The sequence below is a fragment of the Tenebrio molitor genome, chromosome 5, assembly GCF_963966145.1.
Source record: "Tenebrio molitor chromosome 5, icTenMoli1.1, whole genome shotgun sequence".
Lineage (NCBI taxonomy): Eukaryota > Metazoa > Arthropoda > Insecta > Coleoptera > Tenebrionidae > Tenebrio > Tenebrio molitor.
Window position 1 is genome coordinate 8,602,114 of NC_091050.1, and position 19,612 is coordinate 8,621,725.

Here is a 19,612-nt window from a genome sequence, read left to right on the forward strand (position 1 = left end):
TTTCCGTGAACTTCGAAAACAGATTAACATATTTTCGTGATAATTTTATTGTTATAACAATAAATATCTAGATAATATGTAGATAAAAAAGTAATCGCCCTTTATTGTATTTTTAATCACTTCGTATTCTTTTAGTGAATTAAATTTGGTAAAGATAACTCCTCGTAAAATAAATAATGGAAGAGAGAAATGGATGGATTTTTTCATCTGGTATAAAAACACAATTTTGTAATTTTATCGTATATTAGACAAAAACAGGACAAGATCCGGCATTTTGTGAAGAATTTGTTAGCAAACTGCCGTTGAATTGAATCAACACCAACTCATAAGTCACTATCGCTCCTGCAATCTACAACGAATAAAAAAAATGTTGATTTATTTCTCCAGTTTATCGAACTTACGCTCAAAATCAGACCCCTTGTAATGCTGAAAAAATGTTTACCAGTGATTGCCACCTGAATCGCAACAATTTGCTGAATAAATCTTTGAATCTGAAGACATTTAAATAAAATACATAAAACATCTAAAACTTCTGGGATCTTACCTCCAAATTATAAACACTGGACGACACCGAAGTTAACACTAGAAGAGGTTTTGTACTCTCGTCATTGACTTTAGCACCAAACAAACACAAGCAAATTGTGCGAAAGATCAACAGACCGAAAGACCAATAAAAGTACAATCGCTCCCAGTTGTTTCTCATGTGTTTTAAACTGTTGAATAGTTGCACCAAGATAAAAAACAAATCTGAGGCAAATGTTAGGAGCACAATGTAAGCGATTACTTCATCTACTGTCCTGCAAAGTCTGCAGAGCCTGGTGTAGTCCTCTCGTAAGTTTTTCCAAATGATTTCAGCGGTAATCTGCAAACAAATACACATTTGTCGGTTCTAGTGCAATTTCCAAATACCTTTGCATCGGCGACTGATTTAATTCTGGCAGTTATTTGCTTAAATCGGTATGCTAGAGCTGTGCTGATGAACATGACAAATAAATCATTATAAGTCCAAATGAAAGTTAACTGTAAATTTATCGCTTCTAAGATGAGACCTTTGACAATATCGTAATCCATCAACACAAAAATGTGTGAAAAAGACATATTCCTGAAGAAATAAGTGAACGCATCGGCAGTACTATTGTTGCACTCTAGTGACAAATCAACTTTATTGCTTTGGCCAAAAATGTATTCAACTGAAATTATGTTGAAATAAAAAGTGTCATCTACGAGTCTTTGTCTTACTCAGAGCCGTCCCCATAAAAGCTACCAACAAAATATTCAACTTCCTGTTAAGTCCAGCGGGCCAACCATAACTCAACATTGACAGCTCAACATTGCCCCAGTCTTTCATCAAAGCGGGCCATTTTTTTGCCAGATTTAGAAACAAACAGCCAGCCAAGGCTCCAGAACAATGGAAGAACAATCGATTCGCTTCCATCAGATCTAGACCTTTACCAAATACTTTGTATAGTTGCATGACGGTGACGAAAGTCGCTCCCAAAATGGTCAAAATCGCGTACACCACTCGTGCTGACTTCCACGTGAAGTGCAACGACCGGAAATTCGGTCCCGTTACTCCTTGGGCTGGTAAAAATCCAAAAACTTGAGCCAGGATCAACATCTTGCAGAAAGATTTGTGAGAGTTGTGCTTATCTGAAAAACTTTTCTCTTTTGACGACATGAGAATTTCTTGATTGGTGACTTTCGTAGGTTCTTTTAACTTCATGTTTTTGTCGTGTGTTGGTTGTATTTTCATGCTGCTGGGCGAGCAACTGGAGCATAGTACTTCATGTCAAAAGTTAATGACTTTAATCACAATGTTTTCTTCGCCACATTAAATCAACAAACACATTAATTGTTGTTTTAATCAAAACTATATCTTTAAACCAGAGTAGACGCATGTTTAGTTTATTTATTATTTGTGTACTTTCAGTTGACCTATATAAACAATTTATGTAATTTATTTTCATAACATATTTATTACAGCGAGCAATCAATATGAAAATAACAACAAAAATCACCCATTAATTTATTTTTAATTGCATATTTAGTCACATATCACATTATTGCTGTTACATCTTCAATTTATTATTATTAGGTATGTACTTGCGGTTGCAACAAACTCTATTGTGTGTCGTCTAAAGTACAAATTCTTTCCAATTCCAAAACCGAAAATAAAACAAGTCAATCTGTATCTAGTTTTATTCTTTCAATATACTACAACGGTCTACATTTCGTACAAAAACCACCTTTGTCATATTTTCTTCTAGGTACTCCGTCCGTGCCACGTTTGATCCCAACTTTCCTATAAACAGGTGACGCCGGCCGAAACTCGTTTACTTTCCTTCACGCTCTAAACATGTTCCTTTCGTTCACTCCTCTTCTCTCCCTCTACAAAAAAGACTGCGGCTTCGTAAAATCGAGCTGGGCAAAAATTCGATTGATTTTCTTCGAGACGACCTGCATCTCGAGAGGCGGGACTCAACCGGCTCTTTACAGAGTCACTCCGGCGTGGAAGGGGATCGGTCCATAAATCGGCAGCGACCCCGAAGATGGATTCGACAGTTCGACCCCGCCAGAGGGTCCCAACGTGGGGTCACCTCCAGCAAGACGCCCGGAGAGCCCATTTCTTCGACCAATGTCGACCTCCCAGATGGCAGCAGGAGCCATTTCAACTATCTAACCCGGCGCATCCACCAGATTTGTATCGGGACGAAAACAATTTCTTAAATTTATAACAAATATTTTAAAGTTTTCAAAATGAAAATAAACATTCTTGATTGATACAAAATTTTCCAGAAAAATAGAAAAAAATGCATTTACAAATAAATTGCTTATTCTGTAATTACTGGTGAACCATTAACGTTAACAAAAATGTAAAGAAACTTGACGTGTTTGTAAAAAAATATATTGCAAAGAGATGTCAATATTCATAAAATAGGAAATTCCATAAATACTTTAGTTATTTTGTTGAAAATGTATGTTTATATGTATTAACATTATTGATTGTGATTACAGATAATAAAATACGTATTTCTCCTGGAGCTGTCTCAAAACTATTTACCCTTCAGCCTTAAGTATTGTACCAGAACTAGTTCATAAGACACGATCGCCACAGTAATCTAAAAAAGTCATTAATTACACAAACTTCAAAAGATTGGGTTAAAAACGAAATGCGCCATAAAAAAGTCGTTTATATATTTCTCTGAAAAAATCGTACCCTTAGAATTAAACTTCTGGTAACCCTGAACACCTTATGTCCTGTTAATGCCGCCGCATTAAATTTTGTTTGATACAAAAGTCTCTCTATCTGAAAAAACATAACAAATAGAAGTGAAAAGTGCAGTAAAATATCACTTACTTCGACATTATATACATAGTGAGGTAAAGTATTTAGATAGTACCTGGGCTTCTTACTTTCCGAGTTTATATTTGCAGCATACAGAGCTACAGCAGAAATACGAGTAATCAGAAAGGCGAAAGAATAAACATAATAAGTTTTATCGAGGACACCATATCGAGGGGGATTCCTGAAAGAACGGTATAAATTTGTGCGCAAGCGTTTAGTCGCACCTTTCTCACTGTAAAGTGTTAAAAAGCTGCACAAGAACAACGAATATGTTGTTCCCAAATGACACCATGACAATGCTTGACATGACACCATCCAGAGCTTCGCACAAGAGAATCAGATGTGCGTAGTCTTGTCTTACTTTCCGCCAAACATACTCATCTGCTACCTTCAATCAGCGTGAAAAAAAATACCGAAAGAGAGATCCTCGTCCTTACATGTTTCGTAGTCAAAAAATGTATGTTCTGTGACACCTGCTTGAACCTCGAAAACAAACACAGACTCATCAGAATAATAAAAAGATCCATAAAGTTCCACGATATGGTACTGAACAAGTTCAGAATCTTAAAAATTGTATTAAGCTTAATGAAGAAATAAAATTGGGGTAAAACCTGAAAAAACACCCCCCATACTGCATTGTAGGTGATCAGAGTGAATACGTAATCAAATCTGAACTGAAAGTAACGGTCCATACTGTCCATGAAACTGTCACCCCGTCCGCAGGATTTAAACACAACAGCGATGAACAACGCATGCTCCACTGAAACCTTGCTAAGTAACATTTTAAAGCGAGTTATTAAAAATTGAAAAATCACCGATGGCTGCGCCCAAAATAGCAACAGTCACCAATTTTAATTTCTTGCGTAGACCCGAAGGAAAACTATAACTGCCCATTGCTAAGTCAAGATCTGTCCATTTCTCCATAAGAGGTGGCCATTTCCTCGCTACGTCTATGAATATTACCACTGTGATCGCCGTGACCAGAAAAAACAAAAGAGTAACTAGAATGACCGCAGTTAACATTTTGTATGGCAAAACAAACATGTTTACCCCAGTCCGAAAACTCCTGTCGACCCTCGCGAACCATTTTTGAGACAAAAAGAAATGTGTTCGCCGCAGCTACTGCAGCAAATGTCAGTGAGTAAACAGTTCGTTTAGAAATCCAGCGAAATCTTAGAGAACTGGAGTTTTCTCCTGTTATTCCAGTCACTGGTAACATCCCGAAACACTGGGCGAAAAACAGGACAAAACACAGAGAGGAATGAGTGGTCTCTTCTTTAGATTGCATTCTAGACGATTTCCTATAAAGTTTTTATGAGCAACTATTTACTCTATCTATTATTTGTAGAGTGTGGTGTAATTAAGTGTATGATCTAAGCACCGACGAAAAATACTTATTAAAAGTAGATTACCGTAAAGACGTGGTCGTAACATGTGTAAACACCAGTACGTAGGAATAACACCAGAGACTGGCGAAACAATATCCACTTACACTCGATTGTTTTAACGGGGTCGCTTTAAAGGAGAAAACATTTTGGACTAGCAAAATATTGTTGTTGTTTTAATAATTATTTCCAAAATGCGGAAACAAAAGCGAAAGGAGAGACAAAAACTGCCACACTGAGAGCTGACGTGAGGTAGATAAAGAAAATAATATATTCGTAACATTTTCGACAATAACCCAAGAGATAAATTTAACAAACATGGTGCAACTAGATAAATGATCGTGATAAATCAGCGTTTATCCACTTGAGTAAACACTTAACATACAACTCGATCAGAATTTATTACTTTTTATATTTAGGGTGTGGAATAAATAACTACGCTATGAATTACTACACTTCATACTAATTACATAATTTGTTTTCAACACCAATCATGCAGGGGTTGTGTTGTTATTGCTAAATATTTTTCCGATCACCCCAACTACTAATTAATCAATATTGAACTGGATTAAAACCAACTCGTAGGACACAATGGCACTTGCAACCTAAAAGATTACACAATCATGGGATGTAGAGGAGGATACGGTAATTTTATACGCTCAGAATTAAGGATTTGGTAACTTTGAACAATTGATGTCCTGTTAAGGCAATTGTATCGTATTTGGTCTGGTGTATGAACCTCTCTACCTAAAACAGACATATTTTATGTATTGATTGAAATCTCACAGAACTGTTCATAAAATGTTTCCAATGTTGCAAGATGCTGTGAAAACTTGCCACCTGCAATGCACAATGTATCGGGTGTTTTTTTAAATTTCACCTCAAAGTAGGCGTTCAAGAGTCGACTGTGAACGCCCCACTCCTGTAAAAACCTAAGATTGAAACAGCTGATCCGTGTAATGCGTTCACAATCGACTCTTCAACGCCTACTTTGAGGTGAAATTTAAAAACACCGGATAGGTACCTATAGTTGAATTTTTTTAATAAACAATTGTCAAAACGTTGTCTTGTTGGTATGAGCCAAACTGTGATTTTCATGGTAATACGATTGGTCACATTGAGTGTCAACATTTTTTTTATATAACTGAGCCTGCGCCCTAACGAGCGAGAGTTTATTTCAAATTCTCTTGATTTCTCATTAAATTTGTTTTGAAAATGAATTCACGGAAGAAAAGTACGGGAAGTGAAGTGAACATAACCTTAACCATGATTTGGTGTCAAATTGTTATACAGCTGGTCCATATGTCCAAATTTTAGGGTGGTACGGTATGGTTTTTTACTTCATTTTGACACTGACAATTGTTTATTAAAAAAATTTCACTATATATTTTTAATAATCGGGGTGGTTAACTGGTTGCCGAAACACCAGGGGCTTCTATATAATATCCACACTGCGGTGCAGAAAAATCGCGTACACTTCAAAAATCAAGCAATCAAGTTTTCAAGTATTTTTTGCTTTGTAAATATGGATTTTGACATTATATTTGTAAATAGGTTATAAACTGTCACTGAGATTGTCACTATTTTATTTGTTATTAGGAAAATGAAACATTTTTTTGACACTGACAAATAAAACGTCAAAACCAATCCAGACCGACTTAATACAGCGAAAAATAGGTGTACGCGATTTTTCTGCACAGCAGTGAACAAGGTATTTCACAAATGATAATTTGCCCGACGGAATTGAAGATGCAAATTTGCAAAGTTAACGTGGATACTGTTTTTTTTTTTTGTTTTTGGTTTCAATATTCTGTGTGAACAGATCTTAAAATTAAGTGAAACTGTGAAATAAAGTACTTTTTAGACCTGGCTAACTATAGAACGTGTTTCACGTAAGAGTAGGAGACTGACGGACTCAAAATGCAACCCAATATTCAATTTTTATGAGTCACGAGGTGTAATTAATAAATCATCATTTTGACAAAAAGTGATTTGGACATCCCTGTAGTTTTTTTAAATTTTCCCTTGTTCACACGTTTGCGGAAAATCTCTCCAGGGATTGTCTTAGTTAGGGATGTGCAAAACTACAATTTTTAATTAATCTAGTTCCCATTGTCAAATGAATTTTGTGTTGCGTTTAGACTTCGTCACGTTCGTACTCTTAGGTAAAACACGTTGCATAAATCTGGTATCTGATTTTAATTTTTTTTTATGGTGATCTAACCTTTCATTATTATTTATTAGCTTGTTTGACACGATGCTAAATTTCGTAGTAAATTTGTTAGAAAATGAGAGAGACCCTCGACAGGACCAATGAACGATCAGGATCATAGTCTGTCTTTGTCATATCCTGATCGTTCATTGGTCCTCTCTCATTTACTAGTAAATTTTCTCAAAAATTTAGTATCGTGTCAAACAAGCTTTAGACAATAATGCCATTTTCCTTCATTCTCTGGTTTGAAGGAGGTTTGTCAAAAATGTTTGTATTTCAGGTTAAGTATCACAAAGTAAGATGCTAAAGCTTTTCAACACTTACTGATACATTTTTTTTTTTTTTCAAAAAATGTATGAAAACATTTAAAAATACACTGTTTCGTTTGTTTTATAATTTTATATAATGTTTCAAAATCAAAAATCCACCAACATTGCATTCTACCGAGCGATCATTTAAAAAATAAATCGAGTTTGCTTTGGAGCCAATGCTATAGCATGGGTTGCCACAGGTAACACGCCGACTCGATTTATTTTTTAATTGATCGCACCGTACCTCGAAAATACAGCCGACAACGTCGCCAACTTTTGTTTTTAGTGTATCTATTTTAGTGCGATTCTGTTTCAAAATTTAACAAGATTGTTATTGAACAATATTGATTTTGCATAGATCCAACCAATCAACAGCTTCATATCATAGCAACTAGAACATTGTTATATAGCAATATCGGTAAATTTTAAAACAGAATCGCAACAAATATCTGCAAGTGTCAGAAAAAAGTGGAGTAATGAAAAAAAAAAACTGTTGACAGTTGTTTTGATCGTAGTTCATCATGTTTTTTATTCTGATTTTATTATTTCACTCAAAAGGTATGAAATGGTAGTACGACCTTTTTGTACATAATAATTATTTTGTATTACGTAAATAAACTCAACAATGCAATGTCAAATTTTGGCAGAAGTTTGGGTCAACCCAAACAAACAACATAAAGAAGGTGCTAAAAACAAGAGAATAATAAGGAATTCAAATTTTGCGGTAATACAATACAACAAAAATAAAATCCCTTTCAGTTATTTAAATTTAACAAAAAGCCAGACTACTGGTAATTTTTTTAATGACGGCGCAAGAAAGAAGTTTTTCTAAAAAGGAGGAACTTGATTTCTGTGTGTTCAAGAAATATCGTGACAAAATTAATTAAAGCTGCTTTGAACTAAATGACATTTGTAAATTTTAGTTTTAAAAATTCAACTTACTTCGCTATTGTAAACTGTAGGGGACAAATTGTTGAGATAATATTGTGGTTTTTTGCTTTCCGAGTGGATAGTCGCTGCATACAAAGAGACAACAACGGTACGAATTATAAGAAATGAAAAAGAATAAACGTAGTAAATCTTGTCCAAAATTCCATCACTAGGTGGACGCCTGAAAAATAATTCAAAGTGTTTTGTTTAGTCATTCTATTTTGGGTATTACTTAAGAGTAAAGTAGAGCTGGACAAGCACAACATAAATGTTGTTAGCAAAAGACATTAGTATTATGGTAGAAATGACATCGTCGACTGTTCCACAAAGAGCCGAGAGCCTGGTGTAGTCTTCTCTTACAGTCCGCCACATGTTTATATCAGTTACCTAAATTAAATATAAAGAAAAATTGTTACAAGATTTGCTTCCATTACCTTTCTCTTTACCAGGGTGTTGATATGTGATACTACTTGTTTAAATCTAAAAGAAAGAGACAAACTAACCAGCATGATAAAAAGGTCCATAAAATTCCAAGCTACAGTACTGAACAAGTTGAAAAGCTGGAACATAATATGTATATCAAAATAATGATTCAAATCAAGATTAGATGCACCTGTATGATTACACCAAAAACAATATTGTAGGGAACGACATTGAATACTTGATCAAAGCTGTGTTCAAAATATAATTGTACAGTTTCTCGTAAACTGTCGCCTCTTTGACAATGTTTAAACATAAACGCAAGAAACAACGAGTGTTCCGCTGAAACAATAATGTTAACACATGAACGCTGCAACAAGAGATTATCGGAACCGATTGCTGCGGTCATGACCACGAAGGCTACAGTTTTGAGCTTTTTGTGCAGACCAACCGGAAATCCGTAAGATTTCATCGCGTCATCCACTTCCGCCCACTTCCTCATCAAGTTGGGCCACTTTCTTGCAACATCAATAAAAATTGCGACTGTTACTATAGTTACAGAAAAAAACAGCAGAGTAACTACAAATATTTGAAGATTAGTAGAACTCTTCTTCTTAAACGACAGTACCGTATTGGCCGAATACTATAAATGTTTTCATTCGAACCATCTTCAAAAGTTGGAAAAACGTGTTCAAAATCGCCAGCGACAGAAATACCATCGAGTACAAAGTGCGTTTGGCAGTCCACTTGAATTTAAGCGAAGCGCAATCCCCGTCGCTTATTCCGCACACCGGCAACATCCCGAAGCATTGCGCAAATTTTAGCATGAAACAAAAGCAAGTGTTTGTGGTCAACATCCTATGCGACATCGTTAACTCCACTTCTTTACCTCGTGGTGATCAATCAAATGAATTTATTGTACCTCTAAAATACGACCGTAAATAACGTTTACTCAATCCACAACTGAGATTGTTGAGTAAACAAGCACGGTAAAAGTAAATGAAAATGTCAAGAAAATATTTACTTGGAATGTGGTTAAATGGAAACAGAAAATTACAATAGAAAATAAACATTTATTTTACAATAGCTAAAAAAAAAATAACAGTATGTATAAAAATATTTGGAGTCGTATTTAAAATCATGTTTGGGTGCTGTTCTTCCGTGTTCGCTTTTTGGGAATTACGGAGTTTTCTGTTTTGTTTGGTTCTTCTTTTATTTCGGGCAACGTACTCCGAGAAGTCACCCTACGTTGGCGTTTGGCAGCTTTAGGAGTTTCAGACGCACCTGTAACAAACTCATCATACAAAACCACCCGCACCTTACGACAATTATTACTTGAATCTTCGGAATTCACCGAAGAAATTGACCTCGCCCTGCTCCTTGTCTGTCTCGGTTCCGACACCACCACTTCTTCCGCAGCATTTTGCACGGCCTGCTGAGAAAAACACATTTAATCAAACATTACCAACTTCTACGTTGCCATACTTTGGACTTCACTCTTGACGAATTGGACCTCGTGGAAATATTCGAAACCTCGTCAGTCGATTTCTTTCTTGGCCGCCCTTTGACCGCCTTCACCGGAGTGTCGCTCTCGGACCGCTGCGAGGTCTCCGACGCTTGCGACGCCGACCTCAGTCTTCTCGACGGCTTCACCGGTGTGCTCGACGCACTGTTGGTTGTCGACGGTGAAGTTTCGTATACTTTCTGCTCCTCGGGGTCGGGTTTACCCTCGAACGGCAGTTTGTCCAGAAGAACTGTAGGGTCCATGGACTCCAGCTCGATTTTTTCACCTTTGCCGGTCGCGTCGAGGGACTTCTTCAGCAAGCTCATTTGCCGTCGAGTCACGCGTCTACTCATCGAGTAACCTTCGAGGACGCTGCGAGACCTGTTCTGTTGTTCGTCGCTATCTTCTTCGGAAATTTTAGGCAAGTGGGACACCGACGCGGCGCGCCGAGGTCTGTCCGTCTCCTCTTTCTTGGTCTCTTTTTTGGCGGGTTGCTTCGTCTTGGTCGGTTTCGCTTCGTCCACGCTTGCACTGCGTTGACGAAGAGTTACAGTGGGGGTACTAATTTCTTCCGTGCTGACCCTTCTAGGACGCAAACTTCTAACCGGTTGTGTTCCCAGATTGTCTAAAATGTCAAGTTCAACTTTCGGACTATTCATTACATCTAATGTGTCCAAAGAGTCTAGTGCTTTTCTTGTTACGTATCTCTGTAATGTTACTTCCTCGTTGTTGGCCTTTTTACGACCTCTGTTAGACTTTTCGGAAACGGAACTCGAAACTGACGACGAACGTGGCCTTGATCCTGTAAACATACAAATATTAACTCAAATTAATTTTAAATAACATTCAAGTACTCTTCTGTTTTTCCTGCGTATTTGTAGCGATTGTATCTAACAAGTCCACTTCTATCTTGCTACTAGTAGAAACGCCTACTGGAGCGACGTGAATTACGTCTAAAACATCCTGATTTGCCACATTCTCTTCTGTTTCATCTTTAGACTGGTCATTCTTAGCTTCCAAATCCGCTTCCTTTTCACTCTCTTCATTGCAAATTTCACTCTTCAACATTTCCGAATCATCTTTCTTCTCTTCTTCTGTTTGACAGTGTGTCTCTTCTACTTTTCTATTTTCTACAAGATTGCCTTCTCCTACATCATCTCTGTTCGAATCTTTGTCTCCCAAAATTTCTTCTTCACCAATTACGCCGTGCTGATCTTCATAATTCAACTCTTCTATTTCATCAGAGAGGTCTCCGTCCTTCTCTTCCGGATTATTTTCCTTATCCGAGTTACGATCTTCAACTTCAACCTCCAGTTCTGGTTCCTTGGAATCTTCCGACTTTTCTTCGCTTATCTTCTCCACGCTTACGTCAGATTTTTTCTCCTCGACAAGTTGGGCCTCCGCAACCTCCAAAGCCTTCAAGGCTTCATCTACGCTCTTCTTCGCCACCTCCACTTCATCGATTTGTTTGATCTCCGAATTGTTTTCGTCTTCTTCCTCGTCTATCAGTACAATATCACCCTGAAACAACCCACACCCTTCTTTGGTTTGATCGTATTTCTCGTAGCTGCTGTTTTCGCTCAGTTCACTGTAACGCTTTTCGTAGCTCGACTCGGAAGACATGTCTTGGTCGCTGTCGTAGATGTTTCTTTCGTACGACACTTCGAGTTTTTCCTCGCAACTCTCTTCGCTGCTCGAGGAGGTTCGGCTGTTTGACCCGACTGACGCCTCTTTATTTCGTTCGTCTTCACTCGAACTGCCAATTTCGATGACTTCATTTTCGGGAAGCTCATCCGGTGCCTTATTTTCTGCATCCTCATAAACTTCTTGACCTTGCTCCTCGTTCGACTCTTCCGAACTAAAACTCTCATTGAGCACATTCTTTTCAAGAGCTGCAACAAAACAGGTAACACAGCAGCTACAAAATGACACAAAATCTTACCACCAATCGTTGTTGAACTGACGGCACTAATATTTTCCTCTAGAACACTCTCCAGAGTATTTTGTTGGTCATAACAAAAATCTTCTTCGAGTGTAACTTCTTTTTCCACCACCAAACCATCGTTGTAGCTGAGATCGTCGGATATCTCAAACACGTTCATCTCAGGGTCCACAGGTCTGTTACTTGAAGTTTCACCGTCAAATGTTTCATTCTTCTCCTTACTCTTCTCACATATCGAAGACCCGTCTACGCTCTTTTCTGGCTCTTTCACATTCGTCAAGGTTTCATAAAACAACTCGTCACTCTTATTCTGTTGGACCAGAACCGATTTACTCTCTTCGTTTTGATCAAGATCGTCATCCACTTCCATAACTTCGATGTCGTAATCTTGGGTCTTGTCTTGTTCGTCAGATTCGCGATTGTTTATGCAACGCATCATCGATTCGGACAATTCCGATTCGGTTACGCTAAAAGACATCGGCAAATCTTTACCACTGTCAACGACAGAATGCTCAAGAGATTTATCTTTTTCAAAGGTGGACTGACAATTTAATACAAGACTCTTATCCTGAGACACTTCACTTGAATCATTTTTCCTATCAGAATCTCCAACAACACTGTTATTTTTCACTATCGAATCGTTCGTATGATTCAGATAATGCAACATCGATTCGGACAGTTTCAATTGGTCAGAAGTGTGATACTGAATACTGTAATCGTCCGATGTGTCCAAATCAGATTCTGCAAAACTTGTCGTGAGGTTGTGTTTCTTGATGAGACTGGACTTGTGCATTTCTTCACCATCTGTGTATTTAAGAGTGGACTCCAAAACAAACTTCTCGGTAGACTCTTCTAAAATTGAAGTCTTCGATCTTCTGCTTCTTGGAGTGTCTATTGGAGAACTCAACGCTCTACTGAGGGCATTGGTCTCCAACACTTTCCTACACAGAGATTTCCTTGGGCGTAATTTCGGAAGAACAGACGAAGATTTTGAAGTTTCGTTGGGCGACAGATTCGATTCTTCACCAGTCGAAATTTTCTCCGAAGTAGAGACCAACTTCTTGTTTGAAACGTCGTCAAAATTTTCTTCAGCGGAGGGAGTGCTATAATTCAACTCTATTTGTACCGACTCTTTGGGCGGAGACACCGGTGTGTCTTTCGCGACAGCTGCATTCTTGGACAATCGAGGACTAAATCTGATCGGCGTGAGCGACCCTAAAACACCATTACAAACAATCCACTCCAAGCTTCGCCTGAACTTACGTTTGTAACTTCTTCTAGCTTTCGGCGAAAACACCGGACTGGAGTATCTCTCTTCGTGGGGCTTTTCCACTTCTTCGATTTCACGTTTCGGACTTTGAAAAGACTTCTCGACAGTAATTTCCTCCACTTCCTTAACAGACTCGTCGAGTATCTCGTTTATTTCATTTGCCTCGTTCTCGGCAATCTCTTGTTTATTTTCGAGCGACGACTCGGGAGAATAGAAAACTTCCTCTTCTGTAGATGTGTTCTTCGACGACGAAGTCACACGCAAAGCGTTACTATCTGAAGAGAAATTGACTGGAGATTGTGACAACTTATTTGGATCAACATGTTAATTCCAATAAGTTGTCTCAGTCTCCAGTTACCTGTTGATGATTCGGCCAATTTGTCCGACAAGCTGAGAGTATTGTTCAAAGTGCTAGAAGATGAACTTTTCAACCCTTCAAACCTGACCACGGGGGATGCTCTGGATAACGATTTGCGAGGGGAGAGACCCAGTCCGGATTTCTGAAGACAAAATGTTCAAACAAAGATCTACAACGCAATCTACCCACCTTAGATACAGGAGTGTACTCCAGTTTTTCGAATTCCTTGAAATCATCTTCAAACTGAACGTCGGTCTTGGAGGGAGTGTGGTTTATTAATTTCTTAACCTAAAATTTAGTCATTAGAAAACTGTACAAAAGTACAGAGCAATAACGACCTTTAAGATACTGTGAGGCGTGGGTGTTTTACGCTCTTGTTCACAGACTCTCGGTGTCTTCCGCTTGACTATAGGAGTCTCCAATCTGCAAGGAATTGAAGCAGAAAGTGGAGTATTTCGTCTTGGGGACAATTTCAGTCGTTTGGCCGAAGGTGGGCTTAAAACATCCACTTCGTCTTGGTCAACACTGATCACTCTTGGTTGAACAACAACAACTGCCCGTCTAAAAAACTCTACACTGTAAAAAATCCCTTTAAAAAAAATCTAACCGGTACCGTCTAGACCCCACTGAAACTGTGGGAGTTCGTAAAAACGGTGTCCCTTCCGTGTCCAACCTGAACTTCTTGCTCACTGTCTCGCTGAACGTTTGTTTCGCTTTAGCTAGAGCGGCTCCGATCAAAGTGGATTTATACTGAACGTTTTCGTTGAGGTTATGAACGAAAACTGACATCGGTGTTGGTATTGAAACTGCAACGACAACATTACTCTCTCGACTAAGAAAAATGAGAGGACAACCTTGTTGCCACACATTATTCCTCTCTTTGTGACAGAGATTGATCAGGTTCCGGTTTACATCAGGCAAAAGTTTCTTCAAATTGTAAACTAACTTATCTCTGGGAATCGCGTTCTCTTGTCCCACCAGTCCCTGAGTCTCGATCTGATTTGGTACCGTGCGTTGGTGACTCTCGAAAGCTTCCATAAAATGCGACCGCAAAACGTGATAGTACACGTGAAGATCTTCCGCTTCGGATTGGTTGCTGTTTGTGAGGTATTTCAAAAAAAAGTTTTCGTCGGCCAATGTGAGTGATCGATAAATCAACGACTTCAACTTGTCGTTCTTTTTACACTCTGCCCAGATAAAAAAAATTACGAAAATTGCGTCACCGTTTATGCAACGTACCGTTAAAGAAATGGGACAAAAATTTATTGCGTCGTACTTCATCGGTGAAGTGCTTCTCGAAATAAAACGCCTCGTCTAGCATGTTGTTCGAGACGTAGAGACTTATCCTAGTTAAGACGTCGTCGTCGTCTGTCAGAACAGGTTTTCTGACTTGAAGGTACAGCAAGGCGAAGTTGTGTTGCTTCTGCAACATCAGCGACCTCAGCGCCACCTTGTGGTGCCAATGGGTCAAGTCTTTGGATGATATGAGTGGGTCTAGAAGGAGACCCATCGCGGTCTAAAAAAATTCAGTCACTTTCATTTCACCAAAACAATTATTAATGTTACGTTGTAATCACAGTGGTCCAATTGCCAGAAGGCTTGAGTGATTTTTATCACGCTCGGACTCACTTTAAAAACCGCTGGGAATTTAATCAGGTAGGTTATGACGGGTTTGTAGCGCTCCTGATCTAGAGTCATTGCTAGGTCTAAGAAAACATAAATGACGACTAAATGTTTGTACGACAAGTCGACGTTATCGACCAGATATGTTCTGAGAAGGGCTTGCAAGGAGGGTGGTGGGTACAGACCGTTACCCCCGTCGTTACGCCACTGCCTAAAACAATTGAGTCAATCACGCACAAATGGCAACAGAAATGACAACAATACTCTTGCAACAGCTTCCCTCCACACTCTCTCTCTATCAACGTGTCGATGAAGAGAACGCTTTCAGATGACGAAAACTTTTCTTCATTCAGAATCTTGAGCAGTGCCCTCCTGTGGTTGTAAAACTCGGTCAACATTTCGGCTGGATACGGCGCATTTATGCGTTCTAGATCGTCAGAACGCGGGTACGCCGTGATGGGGCATTCAGGCAAAAGTCCCACGTTTAACAACCACTGCAGGACTTCGAAGTACACCGAAACCGTTTGCAACGAGTTGAACTGCTCCGCTATCACGTCTGTGAAAATATTTTTAATAACAATTTCCAAATTCAATTTCGTAGAGTTACCCCGATTCGAGACGAACATCGACAATTTAGTCGTGACGAACGTATAGAGCGAACATAGGTGTTTCAGCTGTCTTATGCAACTGTTAAGTAAGTTGTTGGTGTTGTTGTCTGGTCTGAGCTGCGAATAGTCGAAAAGTGGGACGCCTGGAAAATAGGGATCAGTTTTTTGTTTGTGTGCGAGACTGGGACTTACAGTAATTGTCGCATTGCGTCTTGAGAGTGGCGGCACGTTGGAAAGCCCAGTTTATTAGGAAGTCAAGAGAGCAGCCCGTCGAAAGAAAACTTCCGTTGGCCCACTCTGACGCGCACTTACACAACCACCCCATCAATCGGTTCTCGAGGGCCGCACCCAATATAACTTCGCGTTGCTGGTTCTGCAATTACTTCTACTCTACTTCCAAACTAACACAAAATAAAAAACTCACGGTCGAAATGGGTGTATTTACTGGTAAATCAAGAAATAATGGAATCAATCCTAAACCGATAATTTCTTGGTAAACTTCAGCTGGCTCTATTAAACATAAAGGACCCGACGACTCGATTTGGGCCAACAGGGCTTTTTGCACTCCTTTGTTGTGAAGAAAAACTACGTCGTTTTCGCGCAAACACGTCAGTCCTACAATCGCAACTTTACAAATTGAATCAGGACGCGGTGTAAATGTTACCAAAAGACAGCGAGTTTGGATAGAAGTATTCTTCCAGTCTTTGGGCCCCTGCAAACTGCTGCAACGAATTTTCATCCAAATGAACGTCCACTATTGGGAGAGATTTATTAGTGGCAGAATTGATCAAGTCGTTAAGATGGATCTGTATCATGTAGGTGGGGCAGAACTGCGGATTTGGGACATCTGTAACGCTACGGTTTAACATTTATCTTTACGACTGTGCGAATGCGACTGACTTGGCATCTGCTGTTTGTACCACTGGTTCAGGTCGAACACAGCCAAGAAAGTGTCCGTTTCCATGTTGCTGAACCATACGCTCCAGACAAACACACATAAAGTGAGACCGTCTTCGCTAGAGTCGTAAGGAGGTCCTTCTTTATTTGCCGAGCCTTGAATAATCGAATTCAGTTTTAAACAAACCCCTCCACGAGGTTTGGACAGTCTGTTGTGACCTTCAGAGACTCCGAGCTCTGTCTGGTACTGAACCGCTGCACTACTAAAATCCTGTGAATCAACAATTAACGAATATGCGACGCAGCTTGTGAATAATTACTTGGTAGAGAAATCCATAACCTTCGTGGTATTCTTTGGTGTTGTAACAAAAAGCGTACATTACAGCCAACGGCAGACAAGTTGGATATTGTTCGCTGCCGCTGTACATGGCCCAGATGTAGCAAACTGGTCTGGGGTCATCGGCGGGTTCCTTCAAAAATTACAGTTCAGCAAAATTTCACGAATGGGTATCAGTACTGACCTGTACGGCAAAATGTGATATTGGAATATGCTCATCGCAAACAGGAGAAGTGTATACTAGTTCTAAAGTCATTAAATTATATAACTGGAGCGCCCCAAAATTATACCCTACCAAGAGAGACCCCAGTTGGGGACAGTAGTAAAGAGCGCTAACTGTTACTTCGTCTTTGTTGACGTGAATGCGGTCATCACCTTTCGGTCCTTTCAAAACAAAATGTTTTGACTTTTCAAAAACGACTAAAATTACGTAATAAAGGCACAGGATTCTTTTTTATAATATATTAAATAAAACATACTATTGAGATGTATTGCAAGGTGGTGACTGTTTCTGATGGCAAACTCTTTGTGGAATTCTATTTTATTGATATCTCTTGAAGTGATGTTGCTTAACTGACACGGATTTAATTCGTCTCTAAACTCTCCAGCAGTCCGCGCTAAAACACGTAGTTTAAAACTGAATTATTTTTTTTGCAAAAGTGACTACCTTCATCGCAGATCTGTCGACAAATATCAACTAAGAACACATCACCCCTCGCTGTCCCCACTGCAATAACTCCATCAAAATTCCTCAAAGGACCGGGCAAAGTAAATATGTCGTAACCAGCATCAACAACATGTAAATTAGTGATCTAAAATGAATTGTTTACTTTTGTGCTTTGAACATGAGGATCGAACAAACTTTGTCACTGATGTGTACTGCTCTGATAATTTTGGAAGAAATGAAATCGAAAATACAAATCATTCCCCCACTCAAATCACAGTCGACTCCGACTGCCAAAAGAGGCAGTCTCCCATGCGGTCTCTGAATTTCATCAACACAAACTACTTCTGTGTTTGAATCCCGCAAGACCCAACCAAAAGTCCACGCTCCAACTTTGCTTCCCGTTTTGGTATCCACGATCTCCAAGCCGGGGCCGTTAGCGAACCAAGCATAGTCGCTATTGGAGAAGACCCCTCCGATGGTTTTAAACTCTGAAAGCAGCGATGCAAAATCCTGTGTGGGTGGGAAATCTTGTAGTTTACGTCGCTACTACTGCGCATCGCTTTGCGCACCGTGCTTTATGTGTACAGCGTTGACAGACTTATGTATTTGTATTTTCAAATTCAAACTATCTATGAAAATCTGACATTTTCGTTGGCAGTAGGTATTGTGATTTGTCATAATATAGTATATTATACAACTAGTTATGAAAGTCACACTTTTTTTCATGAATTTGCAGTTTGATTAATGAGGGCTGAGCCCAAGTTAATCAAGAAAATGAGTGAAAAAATGAGACTTTCATAACGTGTACACGATTTATGCAAGATAAAAAAACAACAGAAATGCATCGTACGTACTCTTTGACAATGAATTGAATAAAATGATTTAAAAAAAACTACTTTCATTATAAATCTTGGCCTGCTGCGTCTTTAAAGGAATCGTGAACGGCTAAATGCGACAATGTGAGTGAACATTTTTGGTTTCCAACCGTTCCAACAGTGAAAAAATTTGGATACGATTAACTTTCTAAATTACGCCTTAATTTTGCGGCGAAGTGTATAACAACCACGATTTTGTACTATATAAATCTAAAGAGAATATTGTTGGCGCAAGCAATCGAGAAATTCACCAAAAATATTTGTGGTTCCTCCATATGAACTCGTAAAAGGAACCTCGGAAGCACCACACTGTTTGCATTTTGCACGCATCCACATGTTCTCGACGTTTCGATAATGAACATTCTGGCATTAATTTATTATTGCAATCGTACACGTCCAACTAAAATTGCTATTAAAAAACGCACCAAATTCTAATACACATCTGGCAACAGTGCATAGCATTTCTTCAATATTTCCCTTGCGCCTGTGAAATGCGCAGTAGTAGCGACGTAAACTGTTACTTTTTTCTGTGCTTTTTACCCCGGTGTGAAATAAAAAAATATATATACCTTGCACTGGTTCATCTTCAAGTTCGTCTCGCACTAAGAATTTCAATGCCGCTTGCGATAAATTTACAATTTTACTAACAGAAATTGACATTTTAAAGGTTAGGTTTCTTCTTCACATTCACAATTTGTTACATTCAAAACAAATTACAGATTTACATTTACAGATGAACGTTTACACACATGAAACGGTTTACTTCAATTTTATCACTTTGTATTATTTAATTACGAAACATTTTAATGCAAATACGCGCGGCGTACACCTCAGCTGGCTACCGGCGAAGCATAGGAATAGGAATAGGATTGTGGGATAGAGATAGAGCGATAGAGGATAGAGCAGAAGCAGAGAGAGAAAGTAAAG

The 19,612-nt window shown here is 38.9% G+C and overlaps 2 protein-coding genes across 3 annotated transcripts; both read right to left on the bottom strand.

Annotated features, from left to right (window-relative positions):
• Window positions 1-244: 244 nt before the first annotated feature.
• Window positions 245-9,473, bottom strand: LOC138130279 (uncharacterized). The gene is made up of 20 exons (XM_069046715.1): window positions 9,321-9,473; window positions 8,798-9,247; window positions 8,619-8,744; window positions 8,417-8,571; window positions 8,197-8,365; window positions 5,389-5,478; window positions 5,286-5,336; window positions 4,759-4,907; window positions 4,397-4,647; window positions 4,162-4,347; window positions 3,784-4,106; window positions 3,580-3,734; window positions 3,359-3,527; window positions 3,218-3,307; window positions 3,062-3,119; window positions 1,240-1,782; window positions 910-1,190; window positions 545-862; window positions 402-491; window positions 245-349 (listed from the first exon to the last, which is right to left on the bottom strand). The coding sequence occupies exons 1-20, from the start codon at window positions 9,471-9,473 to the stop codon at window positions 245-247; spliced, it is 3,912 nt and encodes a 1,303-aa protein (XP_068902816.1).
• Window positions 9,474-9,657: 184 nt separating this feature from the next.
• On the bottom strand, window positions 9,658-19,524 carry Elys (AT hook containing transcription factor 1 homolog). Of its 2 annotated transcripts, none has more exons than XM_069048585.1 (25): window positions 19,255-19,524; window positions 18,006-18,298; window positions 17,811-17,955; window positions 17,623-17,760; window positions 17,328-17,563; window positions 17,127-17,276; window positions 16,810-17,077; window positions 16,574-16,756; window positions 16,334-16,524; window positions 16,102-16,282; window positions 15,909-16,052; window positions 15,566-15,857; window positions 15,245-15,512; window positions 14,918-15,194; window positions 14,533-14,865; window positions 14,292-14,484; window positions 14,017-14,239; window positions 13,868-13,966; window positions 13,679-13,820; window positions 13,314-13,595; window positions 12,051-13,265; window positions 10,963-12,000; window positions 10,090-10,910; window positions 9,940-10,036; window positions 9,658-9,888 (listed from the first exon to the last, which is right to left on the bottom strand). In XM_069048585.1, exons 1-25 carry the CDS (start codon window positions 19,343-19,345, stop codon window positions 9,743-9,745), a joined length of 7,446 nt encoding a protein of 2,481 aa, XP_068904686.1. In that variant the 5' UTR covers window positions 19,346-19,524; the 3' UTR covers window positions 9,658-9,742. The 2 variants fall into 2 exon arrangements, with proteins under 2 accessions (XP_068904686.1, XP_068904685.1); XM_069048584.1 differs by having other exon boundaries at window positions 9,940-10,039.
• Window positions 19,525-19,612: the final 88 nt, after the last annotated feature.

Coding starts and splice junctions, on each gene's coding strand:
- LOC138130279 (XM_069046715.1), bottom strand. CDS start 9,473: ATGTCGCATAGGATGTTGACCACAAACACTTGCTTTTGTTTCATGCTA. Junction 8,745..8,797: donor TTTTTGGTGTAATCATACAG/GTGCATCTAATC, acceptor ATTATGTTCCAG/CTTTTCAACTTGTTCAGTAC. Junction 1,191..1,239: donor TTTTATGGGGACGGCTCTGA/GTAAGACAAAGA, acceptor ACATAATTTCAG/TTGAATACATTTTTGGCCAA.
- Elys (XM_069048584.1), bottom strand. CDS start 19,345: ATGTCAATTTCTGTTAGTAAAATTGTAAATTTATCGCAAGCGGCATTG. Junction 10,911..10,962: donor TACGCAGGAAAAACAGAAGA/GTACTTGAATGT, acceptor GTATGTTTACAG/GATCAAGGCCACGTTCGTCG. Junction 10,040..10,089: donor CGTCAAGAGTGAAGTCCAAA/GTATGGCAACGT, acceptor TGTTTTTCTCAG/CAGGCCGTGCAAAATGCTGC.